Consider the following 14,781-nt stretch of genomic DNA (forward strand, 5'->3'; position numbering starts at 1 on the left):
AAAATATGGCCCCCAGCTATTTCATTTTAGATTTTGGAGCTGTGTCTGCAGTAGCAAAGCAGTGACACAGTGCAGCAACGCCCAAACCCACAGGTTGAGGATTGAAGCCTTTGGGTCTGAGCTCTGCTCCTGTCAGCCAGGGATCCACGACAGCTCTGGCCATTTAGTTGAAGCCCCTGGGCCATGGCTTTCTGTCTGTATGCCTTTCAATATGTTGTGTTAGATTTTATCGGCCAAACACAGCTGATGTATTAGATAGATACTCCAGGTGTTTAGTGTGTGTGTTTCTGCCACATTTGGATCGTTTCTAGCTTGCAGAGTGGCTTTTTAAATAGGATATAGAGCTAGATCTCGGAGTCCGTTGTTTTTGTGAGTCTGTGTCGTCACTACCAGGCATTGCTCCGTTCCTTACAGGCCCCCTGCGGCAGCCTGCCTCCTCCTTCTTTTCTTGCAGCGCTTGCGTGAATGTGCGGATTCACCACCTCTCTTCTTTCATGGAATGACTTTGCTTGTAGGCAGGAATTGCATAATTGTTTCATTTTTCTCCTGTAGCGGATTATCTTTGTGAATAAAAAACTACAGAAACGCTGCTTAAAAAAAGAAACCATTCTCCAATTTGCTCAGCCGTACAGTGACGAGGGGGCAGGGGTGGCATTTTTGCTGCAGAACGGACGCTAAGAGCTGCGTCCCGCTGGCAGGGGCTGGTAACTGCCGTCGCCCGAGAGAAGGGCGGGCACCGAGTGCCCCCCACGGCCGGTGGCTGCCGCTCTCCGTACCCCTGCGCCGCTCCCGCCCTCGGGTCGGTCGTGAAGCGACCGAAGCTCAGGCTGTGTCGAGTGCGGCCCTTGCGCGCTGCCCAGGGCTGCGCATGCGCTTGCGCGCGGGGCTGCGGCGCGCGGGCCGGCGGTGTTGCGCCCCCTGGCGGGGCGGGGGCCGGTCGGGCGGCGGTGCCGGTGCCGCCATGTGGGCCCGGGGGCTGTGGGCGCTGCTGGCCGCGCTGCGGGCCGGCTGGTGCCTGCTGCCGCAGGCCGGCTACCTGCACCCCGACGAGTTCTTCCAGTCGCCCGAGGTGATGGCAGGTAAGGCGGCGGGAGGGGCGGGCCCGGCGGAGACACCCCGGGGGCGCGCTTTCCCCGGCGGCGCGGGGACACGGGCGCACCGCGTACCGCCGTGCGGAGCGGCGGCCGCCTCCCGGGCTGCGGGTCACGGGTGGGCACCTGCGCCCCAAACGGAACCGAACGGCCGCTTCGCCCCCCGCGTTTTGCTGCAGAGCGATTCTGCAGGAGGGCCGGAGCGGGGCTGCGGCTGCTCCCGCTGTCCCTGCCGAGCCCTGCCGGGAACGCTCACCCTAACAGACCGCTGCTTGGGGTTTTTTTCTTGAAGGTGTGTAAGGATTAATGGTACACTCCTAAAAATGTCAACCATGACAGTAGTCTCAAAAGTTTAGCGACTGCTTTGCGTCATGATACTTCTCGTGCTAAGTTGCATCCCTAATGAATAAAATATATCCCAACTGAATAAAACACATTATGTATGTATGGGTTTTTTTTTTTTTCTTTATAGGTGACATTTTAAACCTACAGGTCTATTACCCTTGGGAGTTCCTTTCCAGCTCTCCTTGCAGAACAGTTGTTTTCCCATTAATGACATCTGGAGTTACCTACTGGGTGATCAAGTCTTTGCAGCAGCTGGACATGTGTTCAAGTTGCATCAACAGCTACACCCTTCTCGTGTCACCTCGCCTTCTCTTTACCATCTTTTCTTTCATACTCGACTATAGCGTTTATCGATTAGCTCCTTTCTGGGAGGCGGATCCATGGAAAGCGCTGGTACTTCTTGCCGGATCCTATGTCACTCTGGTATTTTATACAAGAACGTTCACCAACACACTCGAAGGACTTCTCTTTGCTCTTCTGATGGTGCTGGTTTCCTCAAGAAAGGCTGGTGGCAGCGTAGCAGAGCTGACAAGCAGCCCTCTCATAGGTATTGTAACGACTGCCGGGTTTTTCAACAGGCCAACCTTTTTGGCATTTGCTCTAATGCCCCTGCTTTACTGGGCAGGTTTAATTGTTGACTCTGAAAAGGGCATTAAAACTGTCATAAACCACTTTTTGAAGCTTGTCCTATGTGCCTGTTTTACTGCTGTTGTTTTCATAACAGCCGACACCTTCTACTTTACCTCCGTGGGCTTAGACAACCTCTACAGCATTAAGAACAGCAGCCTACTTGATGTAATAGGTCAATTACATGAGAAAATGATAGTAACCCCTTTCAATTTCCTCAGCTATAATCTTAATCCTCATAATCTTGCACTGCATGGAAGTCACCCAAGAGTTACACATTTTACAGTCAATGGCATAATGCTCTTTGGGATCTTACATATTCTGGCCATTAGTGCTGGTTTTAAAATGTTGAAGAAATATATCCATCAATTAATACGAGTCAAATCGTATTACCATGGGTCATCTGGGCTGTTAGTGCATTCTGAGGGCAATCCAACGTTACTGCTGTTCTATTTTGTTCCTTTGGCATTTCTCTCCCTATTCAGTCACCAGGAACCTCGGTTTCTCATTCCTCTCATCTTGCCATTGGTCCTGTTCAGCACGTCACAGAATAGAGCTGTGAAGTGGAAACACGTTATTACTATTTTCAATGTTCTCGGGGCTTTGCTGTTTGGGTGCTTACACCAGGGAGGACTGATACCATGTTTGTTTCACCTGGAGCAACTCACTCATTCTCCGGAGCCCTCAAACGATCCCAGACACTACACTCTACTCTTCGCTCACACCTACATGCCTCCTAGGTCTCTGCTTAATATCAAGGAGCGAGACACACATATAGAAGTCATTGATATGGCTGGGTCTGGAGAAGAAACCCTCTGCCGGATAGTAGGGCAGCGAGCAAACAATTTTACCTGCAACAACTGTCATGTTTTTGTTATAATCCCTGGTACAGTCAGAGCCACGATTACAAAATGTGGTGTCTCGTTCAAGAATGAGACTTTGATATTTCCACACTTATCAATGGAAGACCCACCACAACTACCCTTCCTATTCAGTGGAAATTGGAGAAGCCAGTTAGGACTATACATCCTTCAGCTAGACAGAGATCAGCAGAGCCTTTAGATTCTAGGAGAACAATGTTGTAGTTTTTCACTTCACTGGGGCGCTGCCCAAGTGTGCTGCAAGACCTTCCTCTTCACAGACCCATCTTCAGCACAAGCGGTGGCACTGGGACTTGCCCTGAGTCTCTTTATTCCCTTTCTTCATAAACTTAACACTCATCAATATAGCCAGTTCTGGATAGAACCTGCTTAAAATTTGAGTTATTCAGCCCCTGTGGTGTTTCATATGAACTTGTGTTAATTTTTCTGATGAGAGAGGATGAAATCAGAGTCCACCAAAACAGATTCAAGCTTAGCTCTTTCTGTGTAAGATTTATTTTTGAAGGTTCTTATAATCTCTGACAGAGGGTTTGTGCATTGTGTGTTTTTTGCTGGTAATAGGCATAAACTCAGCTGCTGGAGAGCAGTTACAGGACTAGACGAAAGATGGTCTGACTCAATAAGGTTGTATTTTTGTGCTCTTAAAAATTCAGAGCATCCTGTATAGGCACCAGCGCTGTAATATTGTCTTGGCTGGTTCTGTCTTGAAAAATCCCTGGCGTTGATCTGACAGGATCTGATTTAGTACATGGAAGATACTTCAGCATAAGTACTTGTGCTAAATCCTAAAATCCAAGCTTTGCCTGCTTAGCGTTTCCTTGCTACACTTCCATTCTTGTGGACACACTACATATGTATTACATACAGCAGCTTGAGAGTGCTGCATTTTGACAGCGTTAAGCCCGTCTGTTGTTGAGCCGTGCAAACGGGGCAGCCCTTCCCTTGCGTGCTCCTGCTGTGCGTCTCACAGCTTCCATCGCTCTGTCGTGGCTCCCGCACTGGCAACGGTGCAGCGCAGGCCCTGCAGACAGAAAATGGGTAACTCACAGGGATTTGATGCTTTGTGTGTGTTTGACCAGATGTATCTCCAAACTGGCTTACCGCAGGGTCAGAGATCCACCAGTTCTGCTGCAGGGAAGCGTGTGAGGATCCGAGGGAGGAGCCGCATCCCCTGCGCCCCCCTCCCCTTCAGTAATGGCTCCCAGTTAAATCAGCTTGGTGAGAATGACAGGTCACATCCTGGCTCTCAAATGGAGAAGAGTCCGATTTTAAAGCAGGATACAAATAATCCTGAGCTTCAGCTGAGAATGATGCATATGCTTAATAGTATAACCCAACTAACCATTTTCGGTTTTGCCTGCATGAATTTCTGGATCCAAAACATTGCGACACAGACGGAGATACTAATTTGGCACATACAGTGTAGGTCAAGCCTCTCTCTATGAAATGAATCCAACACTTGAGTTCTTTCTGCTCACAAAGGCAGCAATGCTTTTTGCAGTTCTTCATCCGCACAGCTTTATGTAAGGTCTTATGAGCCAGTTTTTTAACAGAGACAATATAGGTTGATGCCAGGCTCTAGAGGGATGCTAGGAAAATTCCCTGTGTGTAGGATTTGCCTCTATCTTCCAAATTATACACATGAGCTAGATTTTTAAGTAACATAGTTCTTGCTCTCTTGTAAAACATTTTGTGTTAAGTCTCCCCTACATGTTCATCTCACATCCCTCATTACTGACAAGCCTGTAAATTAAAGGTGTATGTTTTGGGGGGAGGTAGGGGAAGACAGGGGTGCATGTATGTATGTACTGATGACTCACAAAATAGTGAAAGGAGTTATGAAAGCATCATGACACCAAGTGTATTCTCCAAGTTAATTTCCTTTTTGTTCTCTTACATTGGGATGACAGCCGTGTGCCAGAGCTGGTACTCCATGTCCTGCTTACTATTTTTAGCTTTCTTAAACAGCTTACATTTTGAAAATTATTTTCATAAAACTTATCACCTCTGGCAATCTCAGCGGGGTAGATCCTGAAACTCTTCAAGGATGCAATGGAGCACCATTCTGATGGCACAATGACAGCTCTACTGCTAGCCAGGTAACCTGTGATAGAGAACCTGGACTACAAATGCTAACTCAGACTGAAAATACACTGCTTTTGTCTTGCCAGCTAGACCTTTTATCATTTACATCATAGATGCAGTTTTTCCATCCATGCACACCTAAGTCTTTGTTGGTGGGAAGTGTAATTTTATCAGCAATGCCAGAAACTGTATCTCAGATCATTTGCAAGGTTCTTTTCACCTGGGGTGATACAAAGAATGGAAATCATCCTTCCCAGTTACCAAGCACCTAGTCAGCTGGACTAAACAGTGAAATATGCTATGAAGGAAGCTTAACTACTACTTGTCTCATATGTTGTTAGATACAGCAACTTAAGTAAACCACCCCAGTGCAGTGCACTACATATGATGGATACATCTTTTTCCATACTTATAGTTAGGATAGCTCTATTGGTCATTTTTTCCCCCAACCCTTCTTGCTACCATAGACTTGAGGTGTGCTACTGAATCTCTTTTACCTACCTGTAAAATGGATTATTATCCTATCCATCAACATCATCATCAACATTTAGAGCTCTTTCTGTATCAAAATTGTATCAAATGTAGAACACTACTGTTGTATAGACAGACATTGTTAAAGGAACTCCAGTGAGACATTTGTTTTTATTTCGAGTTTCTTATCAAGCACTTAAACTGATGATCTTGACAGTATTCTGGATGATGTTTAATGTGAGTCTGCCTTCTGCATGTTCTTGAGTACGGTGGAAAGTGTAAACTGACTATGAAATGAAAGTCCATCATACCAATAAGCAGCATGCTTCACGTTTTCATGCCTGGACTCAGGAACCACTCATGGCTATACGCTATGGAAAAACAGTGTCAGTCCACAGCTCACGTTCTGCATTACGTAGGCCGGGGGGTAACGCTGGGGTCCCAACGGCAGTGCACCGTGCCCGGTTCAGGAGAGGCTGATAGGGTCCGGCTGTCACCAGCAGCCCGTCACCGAGGCCTCGGGGCCCGTTCACCCGCCGGTTCTAACGCACTCGTCCTCCTGCGCTCGGCGCAGGGAAGCGGTGGCCGTTTCCTTCTCCTTGGCGGCATCCTGCGCCTGCCGCGGCTCCGCAGCTACCTCCCTCTCGTCGCGGCGATCAGGGCCCTCCTCCGGGTCGGCCGCCTCGACCGGGCCCTCGGGGCCCGGGCCAGCCCTTCGCCCGGGCTCCGTCCTTGAGCTCTCTGAGGAAGGTGTCGCGCAGGCGGAGCAAACGCGGGGCAAAACTCCGCGTCGCCTGGCGGGCGCTGAGCTGCCCGCGGGTGATGGCGGCGGCGGTCAGGCGGGCGGCGGCGCGGATGGGCCGCGACTCGGAGAGTTTCTCGATCAGCCGCGGGTTGCTGAGGAGAGCGAAGAGCACCCGCCTCAGCACCATCCTGCGCCAACTCTCGCGAGAACAGCGACCCCTTCAGCACCATCCTGCTCCAACTCTCGCGAGAACAGCGCTCACCTCAGCGCCACCCTGCGCCCGCTCTCGCGAGAGCTAGTGCAAGGGGGGGCCGTGGCCGTTGCTGTTCTCGCGAGAGCGGGCGCAAGGGGGCGGGGCGGTGCCTGTCCGTGCCCCGCCTGCTCTCGCGAGAGCTTCGTCCCGCTTCGCCATTGGCTGCCCGCCCGGCGACGTGCTGAGGGGCGGGAAGGCGCTGAGGGACGGTCCTGCCGCCATGTCTGCCGGCGGGACGCTGAGCATCCTGCGCAGTGATTCCTACGCGGATCTCAGTCAATACCGGGACCAGCACTTTCGGGTGAGCGGGGTGCCGCCGCTGCTGCTGGTGACGGGGGCCGCGGGGTTTGCCTGGGCTATGTCCGGGCCCAGACCCGGTTGCGGGCCCGCCGTGAGGGTAACGCTGTCGTTGCGGCTCAGGGGACGCGATACGACCAGGAGCGGCTGCTGAGGAAGAGCTGTACGCTGTACGTGGGGAACCTCTCCTTCTACACCACGGAGGAGCAGATCCACGAGCTCTTCGGCAAGAGCGGCGACATCAAGAAGGTCATCATGGGGCTGGACAAAGTGAAGAAAACCGCATGCGGCTTCTGCTTCGTGGAGTATCCTTCAGCGAGCCCGGGCCGGCGGCGCCGCGGGCCGTGGAGCTGGGCGGGGGGAGCGGACCCTGCGCTAGGGCGGCGGCTGGTTGTGCCGCCCGCAGGCTGCCGCAGCGGTGGGCAGGAGCGGTCAGGGCGTGGGTGAGCTGAAATGCAGGCTCTGAGTCACGGGAAAATTATCCGAGGATAAAATTATTCGGTTGCTAAAGTGTCTGTGGGAGCCCTGGGCGAGAGAGGGCAACTCGACTGCACGTCGAGTGAGGATTGCTTTCACTCTGATGCTTTAAGCCAGACACTTTTTAGATAGTTGGTCTCCGCAGTAAAAGCGTATTCTCGGTGCCCGAGTAAAGAGATGTTTCTTTTCATACAAGCATACACGTAAAGTTTCTGTTGGTATCTTGCGTCCCTGTCACATGTTGACCTCATTACATGCAAATCTCTTTGAAAGTCATGGTTTCTGGTTCCAGCAAACACACCAAAATGGTGAAAATTTGCAGCATGAATGGAGCATGCATGGGGCTTCTCATTCTTTCTTTAGTAATAGAGCTTTATGCTTTTAAGGGTGAGCGTGGTTAAAGAACTTGATCTAATAGATGCGTTTTTAATATGCTTTCATTCCTGCATGTTACTCTGCTTCACTAGCAGTTTTCTTAGCTCACATAGCTTCTTGGAAACGGTTGCTTTTAGAAGGAATCAAGCAGGAACGTGATTCAAGCAAATACTTGGTTTTGTATCCCATTTGATATTGTTCTTTTTTCCATGTGTTGAAAATAGAAGCCTAGGGGTTTTTTTCACTAACCTATTCTTAAGGTATTATGCAAGAGGAGATGCTGAAAATGCAATGCGATACATCAATGGAACCAGACTTGATGACAGGATCATAAGGACAGACTGGGATGCAGGATTTAAGGAGGGTAGACAGTATGGTCGTGGAAGATCAGGGGGCCAGGTACGTTGTTGTACAGCCTAGTTATTAAGGGACTGGTGACTTTGCCAAATGAATTGCTTTTTGAATGAACACACTCAGAACAACTTCAGAAATAGCAATTTAAGAGTTATTATATAAGATACCACTGTACATTAATCTGTAAGACATCTTATCAATGATGTTGTTATCTGCTAAGAATAAGTAACTTTTTCATATGTTTCACTGACAGTACTTTCAGTGACTTACCTTTTTAAGCAGATAATGCTTATAAATAAGCCCAGAAAATATAAGGCTGTTAAGAACACAAAGGACAGCACTTAGCTTACCTGAAGCTGGGAAGATAACAGATGCTTTTACTGCTGAAGCATGAGGCTAGCCATCCTCACATTGTCTTGTTTGAAGAGTCCCCTTGGACGTTATTAAAAGGAAGTTAGTTTATGCTGTGTTCTGGGCTTCTGCATGATGCACTTTGCCTTCTGTTTTGTCAGCCAGCTCTTTGAGGCCACTTACATGTTATGAACTCAGTTTGACTATATTCTGATGGTGTGATAGTTTTTGAGAAATTGTTTTTCGCTGTCTTTACTGGGCTTCCCTTTTTCCCTCCTTCATAAGGTCCGAGATGAATATCGGCAAGACTATGATGCTGGAAGAGGTGGCTATGGCAAAACTGTTCAATGCCAGTGAATAGTGAATGACTCATCAGCCTCACAGGAGAACTAAATCTGCATTGTAAATGTCATGAGGCACAAAGTAGGTCTGTTGCATACAAATTTACGTAGCCAGAATTTCACAGAAACTACTATCCATGTTCCTGTGATCACATAGTATGTTCAATATCTCTTCTGTTTTAATACCCAGATTCAAAGCATTGCAGGGTACATTAATATAGAGGACTTGGGAGCGAGGTTTTAAGCAATAGTAGGAGTGAGACTTTGGTCTCTAAATGCTGCTGTAACTCTACTAAAAGGAACAAAGTTTCAACACTATGGTGCTTTTTTTCACTGGCAAGACTTGATTATTCTGTCACTGGGTTTAGTTTACATTGGTATCACAGGGTGGAGAGTGGTGATTTAGGAGGATTAGTGTATATTTCAGAGATGAAAGAAAAAGTCAAAGAACCCAAAAAGGAAGTGGGATTTCTAGGGAAATTTTTAAGTTTCTAGGGAAAACGTAATTGCAGATTTTCTGGGGTTTCTGGATTACTGTACTTTTACACTGAGGCTGTTCCTAGCACAGCTACGTGAGTGGCCACAATAAGACAAGTCAGATTGAGCCCAAAAATCATAAAGTGAGAAGCAAGCCTGGCAGAGCAGAACAGACCCTTGTGATCTTCTACAAAGTATAATGTTATTGCACGACATTGTATGGTTCAGAACCATTTTGCTTTGTGGGGTACGGAGAACAGCAAGTGTAAGGATTGTAGTAGCAGTTATTTTCACGGTTGGAGTAGTAGTATTTTGCTCCCGTCTCGTAGCTCTCTACAGCCTTAATATTTGAGGAACAATATCTTTCCTGTGCCTACAAGGGTGGGATGAAGCCAAGCTTTACAGTAAGCCCCAAAAATGGGCCGTTTGAAGAATTGTATGTATAATGAGAATTTTTTTTTTTTTTCAAACTAGATTTTCTATTTGAGAAACCTGATTTCAGACAAAGCTAAAAATAAAAAAAAGCTGGGTCTTGGGAGGAGCCTTAGTTTCTACTGAGCATGTGGTAAGAAAGGTAGAAGAATTGCAGGACTGTGTAGATTCCCCTCACGCCCGTTGGATCTTATTAATGCTGCTAATTTATATGGTGGGATTTTGATGTACTGCACGTATAGGGATAAAAATAATAAGTGATGCTAAGATCTGTGAAATTGATCTGCTGAAATGAAATAGTTTAAAAGGAACTGTTGCAGGGCTTTGGATTTATTTTTTTTAATGGACCTCTGAGTTCTTTGGAAATGGTAATTCATAAAATATTGCCCAAATACCTAGTTGTCCGTGACTCCTTAAAAAACTTTATAAAGTACCAGGTATGTAAAAGTTGATGTTTACTCACTGAAAATATTGTTGGAAATCTCGTTGTGCTTCTGGTGTATGCTTTGTCACAAACTGGAAATACAGTGAGGTGGAACAACTACTATGAGCCTTCGCTTAATTAGGAAGCAAGGTGTTGGGTGGGCTTCGTTTTTTTTGGCACATAAAGTAAAACTAGATTTTCAGGATCACTTGGTGCTGGTGTGCAAACAAGACTTTGAACAAAGTTACCTTTTTATATATAGTACATTTAATTATGAGTTTACAGCCTGTAATCTGCTCTAGGAAACCTCTGAAGTTTTTTTCATTGTATCAATTTTGTATAAAAAATTGTGTTACCAAAAATCAAAGTCATTTTCAAATAAAGCTACAACATTAAAATGGATTGGGTTGTGGGTCTTTTTATTTTTTTTTAACAGAATCGGTGAGAGAAAGGAGCTATATTTAAGACTCTTTTCCACATCCTTTGTTCTAGTGTCTTTTAGAATGGAGAGAGTGAATATTCCTTCCCTTTAACTGGACTTTCAGGCTTGATCAGTATTTAACTGTATGCTGAAAGACATTTGGTTAAATGCTCTTAATTCTGGTACTTTTTGGATTACAGAACAGAAATTGAATTATTTACTGATATTGAAGTGGATGTGAAAGTCCTTGGTGTGTAACAAGTAGTTTTCAAAGTGCACTTGCTTATAAAAATGAGCTTTAAATATATATTTTTTTTCTTTTTATTGTAAGTGCTGCAAGACAGTCATTCTCAAATGAAATGGATGTGAAGATAAGTTGTTTGGTTTTTTTTGTTTTTTTTTTTTTCACTTGAACCCTGGCCTGCTGTCACTGTCTTTTGCTGGATAGGTGCAATGTGTATGGAAAGGTTTTGTTTTAAAGTGAGATTTTCTATTTTGAGAGAGGTTTCAATCAAAGTGGGATTTAAAAGCACATGATGCATTATGTGAAGTCTTAGTATCTCAGAAGTGCATATAGAGGAGGTTGCTTGAACATGGTTTGATTTTTGCCTTCCCTAATCAAAATCAGACATGGCTCTGCTGAAGTTAGTGCTTTACAAAAGTAACTGAATTAAGTCTTTAAAACTTCACTGGGGGGCTGTTTTAGCTCTCTTACATGCCAATTCATCGTGATAAGGTTCTCTTGGAAGTTTAGTATCTCTTGTGGTTTTTTTGACATGCCAGTTCTACCATAGAAGTTTAAGCTCTATATTAGCTCTTCTAAATACTTGTTCATCATAATTAGGTACTTTTATGGAATTGTAAGAATATGGGTGGAAGCTTAGATGTGCCTTCATGGAAGAGAGGCTGTTACAAATCAAGGCAGCAAGAGCTTCATCCTCTCCCTCACACTCGTGCGTGCTCATGGTGGGTTGATATACATGCCTCTCTTTGGCACCCAGAGCTGCAAATAAGGTTTGTATTCACAGCGTTTGAGTCTTTCTATCAGTGTATGCTTTGTACAGTGCGAAATCTGTGGAGTGTAAATTGGAGCATTAAAGACCTTCATTTTTAATGACTGACAAAATAATCCCAGTTACCAGTGTACCCCTGTGGGCTAGTTTCAAGGTGCTCTTATATTAGTCAGGTTACTACCCTGTGCAGCAGCAAAGTTCCCGCTTAGGTTGATGCGAGTGCAACCACCATTGATGTTAATGTGTTCTTGCTACGCAGGTGTTCTTTCTACATAGATGATTCTGAAAGACAAAATGATTAAGGTATTTAAGCTAATATCCAGCACCTGATCTTCCATATCTTGTCCGATTAGGCTGCTTGTGAAGATAAAAATTGATAAAGAACTCTACTAAAATTGACAGGGTTTGTACAGAGGCTTTCATCTGTACAGTCAAAGATAATACTAGTCAAAAGAAAGCAGGCCACAGGGACTGCACATCTAATAAACTGTTGTCCATTTGAGTTTCTAAAGCACAAGTTGTTCCTTACGCTACAGCATATAAATGAAGAATTGGAGTGGACATTTTGCTTTGCGGTCTCTGGGATTTCTGCTGCTATCTGAGTATATTTGATACTTTTAGGTTAGCGTAGGGCCTGATATGTCTACAGGCGAAGTACCAAAAAATTGGTGAAGACTGCAGAGAGAGGTGTCCTGGGCTTCAAAATGTCTATCATGTTTGGGAAGCAATGGCCTAATTTATTAGTTGTCTGCTTTCGTATGTTTCCTGCCTGTTCCTATGCAAATAAGAGTTTGCCCAAGGGATTACATATACTCAGAGCTGCTCTGTAGTAATGCACACAACTCCTCTGCTCGCCCTTTTGGGATAACTAGATGGTGTAAATGTTTCTCATGGCTCAGGGGAGGAGGCCTCCCTGCCCTTGTCTGACTAAGACCAGTGTTGAGTCCCAGCTTGTGACTGGCAGGTGTTATCTCTGTTACTGCTTCATCTCTTTTTCATGATCTTGTCTGTCGTAGAGCCTTGTACAGTCCATAAGGGATATGTACACACGAAGTTAGGACTGTGCACTTCAGGCATCTGAAGTTCCTGGTATAGTGTACCATTATAGGCATAACTAGTCATGATCAGTTCTAGAAAGCAGAATTTGAGAGAAAACAGATCACAAAAGTCTTTCATTATCATCTACATATATAATTTACTCTAAGCTTGACCCAGAGAGTTCTTCTGCAGGTCCTACTTTCTTAATGCTTCACGTTTTAGTTTCTATAGCACATTGTGGGTCAGGATTGAGCAGAGTCTTCCATGTTCCGTTCTAATTTCTGGGAAAATGATCTATCTATGGAGAATCCATAAAGATACAGTATTTGTACGTTAAGACCATATAACTTCAATGTCTGTACCGCAAATGTAGAAAGGTTATATTACATCCCTGTCAGTTGAAGACGAAGTCACATGAAGAAGAAAGTTTGCTGACCTTCAGAAACTGCTTTCCAAAAGCAGGAGAAATCCATTCTTGTGTGCGGTTTCCACAGTTTATGAAAATTATCTTCCTGCCACTCTGCTTTTCAGCCTGCTTTCGAAGACAAAGACGTACTTTGCTTCAGTGAGGTAATATTCTCTAAGGTTATTATTTTCTACCTGAAGGTTATTTGAATGTCTATTAGGGTTCTTTACAGAATTGAGGGGAAAAAAAAAAAGATAAATAGGTAGCCAGACTCTTCTTTGCAACACTTACTAGTTAGTATGTTTAGATCTGAAACAAATAATCTTTCCCTTTAGCAGAGCCATGAAATTTGAGTTTCAAATACTTGAGGAGCCGCACAAGTAAAATGCCGGATGGCTCCCTCTAGTGGCTACAAAATTAGTATACTTTTATATTCTGACATGGCGAAGATGGTTGCTGCAATGCTTGCAGGATATAGATCGAATCTTTTAAAATGTTTTTACAAAATAATAATAACATAGTATGTTATGATAGTATTACATAGTATTGTAACAAAGTAGGGATCTAGTGGAATGAATCTTCTCCATGCAGGACTGATGTTATTTGCTTCATATTAATACCTTCCAGTGCAGTTGCAGGCATCCTTGCTTATGTCTTCAACTAGTCTGATGGTACTGCTGTGCCATTTTACAGCTAGGGGACAGTTGAGTAAAGACTATGTTTAAATCTTTCCTCTTTCATTTTCTTCCCAGAAGAAGATTTGCCTGGATTTCCAGAGGGTGCTTCTCAATGGCAACAGGACTGCATGGAATGGCTTTTCACATGAATCCCTCTGCAGAATAGAGATCTTGGTTGCTCACTGCACCTTTGTGCTGTGGCTAAATTTGGCAGAAGCAGTAATCTAAGAGTGCGTGACCTGAATGAAATGTAGTTTTTAATTCTTTTTTTTCACATTCGAAGGCCAAATGAGAGTTATTCCTCGTGTAGGATTTTATTGCCTTGAAGGTGCTACAGCAGATGTTTTCTTTTGAAAACCCTTTCTTGACTGTTCAGGAAGAGCAGCAGTTCTGGTGAAATGTTCCTCCCAGGAGCTTTCTCTTTGTTCTCCAGTGCTCATCTCTTACTATGTAAAACCTGGTTTGGTTTTGTTCTGTTATCCTCAAACAAAGTCTACACAAAACCAGTTGCTTGTGCCCTGACAGGAAAATCTACCACTGTTCCAGGGGCTGTATGAGGGGCTGAGTCAGGATTTCAGACGCCAAGTTGCATAGAGAGAAACTGAAATACCTTCCATCAAAAAGTACTGGGAATTAGGCATTACTCAGTTAATGATTGGGAAAACAACTTTCTTGAGGGCCTTGAGGATGAGTATATTTTTGAAAATAAGACACTATCTTAAGTAATTTTGTTGGGTTTAATTTTATTTAATTAGAGGTACTTCTGATTCCCTTTTCAAGGTGGGCCATTTATTGATTCCTCTAGGACTCGTGTTTTTCAATTAGGACAGTATTGAGCCACAATTTATGTTATTTCACGTATAATTAAAAATTTTTTTCTCAGAACACAATTTGAAAACAAATGGGAAATAAAATTTGCTGGTTTGATATTTCTTCAGTTACATGCAACATAAAATCAGCATAAATTATCCTAATTGTAATTAAGTTTCTGGACAATGCAGCTTTTCCCTTCTGTACCTAATCTATCCCTGCAAGCCACAATTTGAAAAGGAGATTCTGATTTTCTAATTAGAATAGCTAAGAATACAGTATTAATAATACATACCTGTCTTTAAATCTGTAGCTCACATGCAGTTTGGATTGCTTCAAACTGAACTCATTTCAGTTTTCTGACTTGATTTTATTACTTTAAAATAATGC

General features: G+C 44.5%; 3 protein-coding genes across 3 annotated transcripts; 2 read left to right on the top strand and 1 right to left on the bottom strand.

Annotated features, from left to right (window-relative positions):
• Window positions 1-38: 38 nt before the first annotated feature.
• On the top strand, window positions 39-5,541 carry PIGZ (phosphatidylinositol glycan anchor biosynthesis class Z). The gene is made up of 2 exons (XM_063338662.1): window positions 39-1,079; window positions 1,564-5,541. The coding sequence occupies exons 1-2, from the start codon at window positions 869-871 to the stop codon at window positions 3,123-3,125; spliced, it is 1,773 nt and encodes a 590-aa protein (XP_063194732.1). The 5' UTR covers window positions 39-868; the 3' UTR covers window positions 3,126-5,541.
• Window positions 5,542-5,652: 111 nt separating this feature from the next.
• Window positions 5,653-6,469, bottom strand: NCBP2AS2 (NCBP2 antisense 2 (head to head)). The gene has a single exon (XM_063338663.1). It carries the CDS (start codon window positions 6,430-6,432, stop codon window positions 6,157-6,159), a length of 276 nt encoding a protein of 91 aa, XP_063194733.1. The 5' UTR covers window positions 6,433-6,469; the 3' UTR covers window positions 5,653-6,156.
• Window positions 6,470-6,668: 199 nt separating this feature from the next.
• NCBP2 (nuclear cap binding protein subunit 2) lies at window positions 6,669-10,428 on the top strand. Its single transcript, XM_063339619.1, has 4 exons — window positions 6,669-6,799; window positions 6,919-7,100; window positions 7,908-8,046; window positions 8,638-10,428. The coding sequence occupies exons 1-4, from the start codon at window positions 6,719-6,721 to the stop codon at window positions 8,707-8,709; spliced, it is 474 nt and encodes a 157-aa protein (XP_063195689.1). The 5' UTR covers window positions 6,669-6,718; the 3' UTR covers window positions 8,710-10,428.
• The last annotated feature ends 4,353 nt before the right edge of the window (window positions 10,429-14,781 follow it).

This window comes from Chroicocephalus ridibundus, chromosome 6 (genome assembly GCF_963924245.1).
Source record: "Chroicocephalus ridibundus chromosome 6, bChrRid1.1, whole genome shotgun sequence".
Classification (NCBI taxonomy): Eukaryota; Metazoa; Chordata; class Aves; order Charadriiformes; family Laridae; genus Chroicocephalus; species Chroicocephalus ridibundus.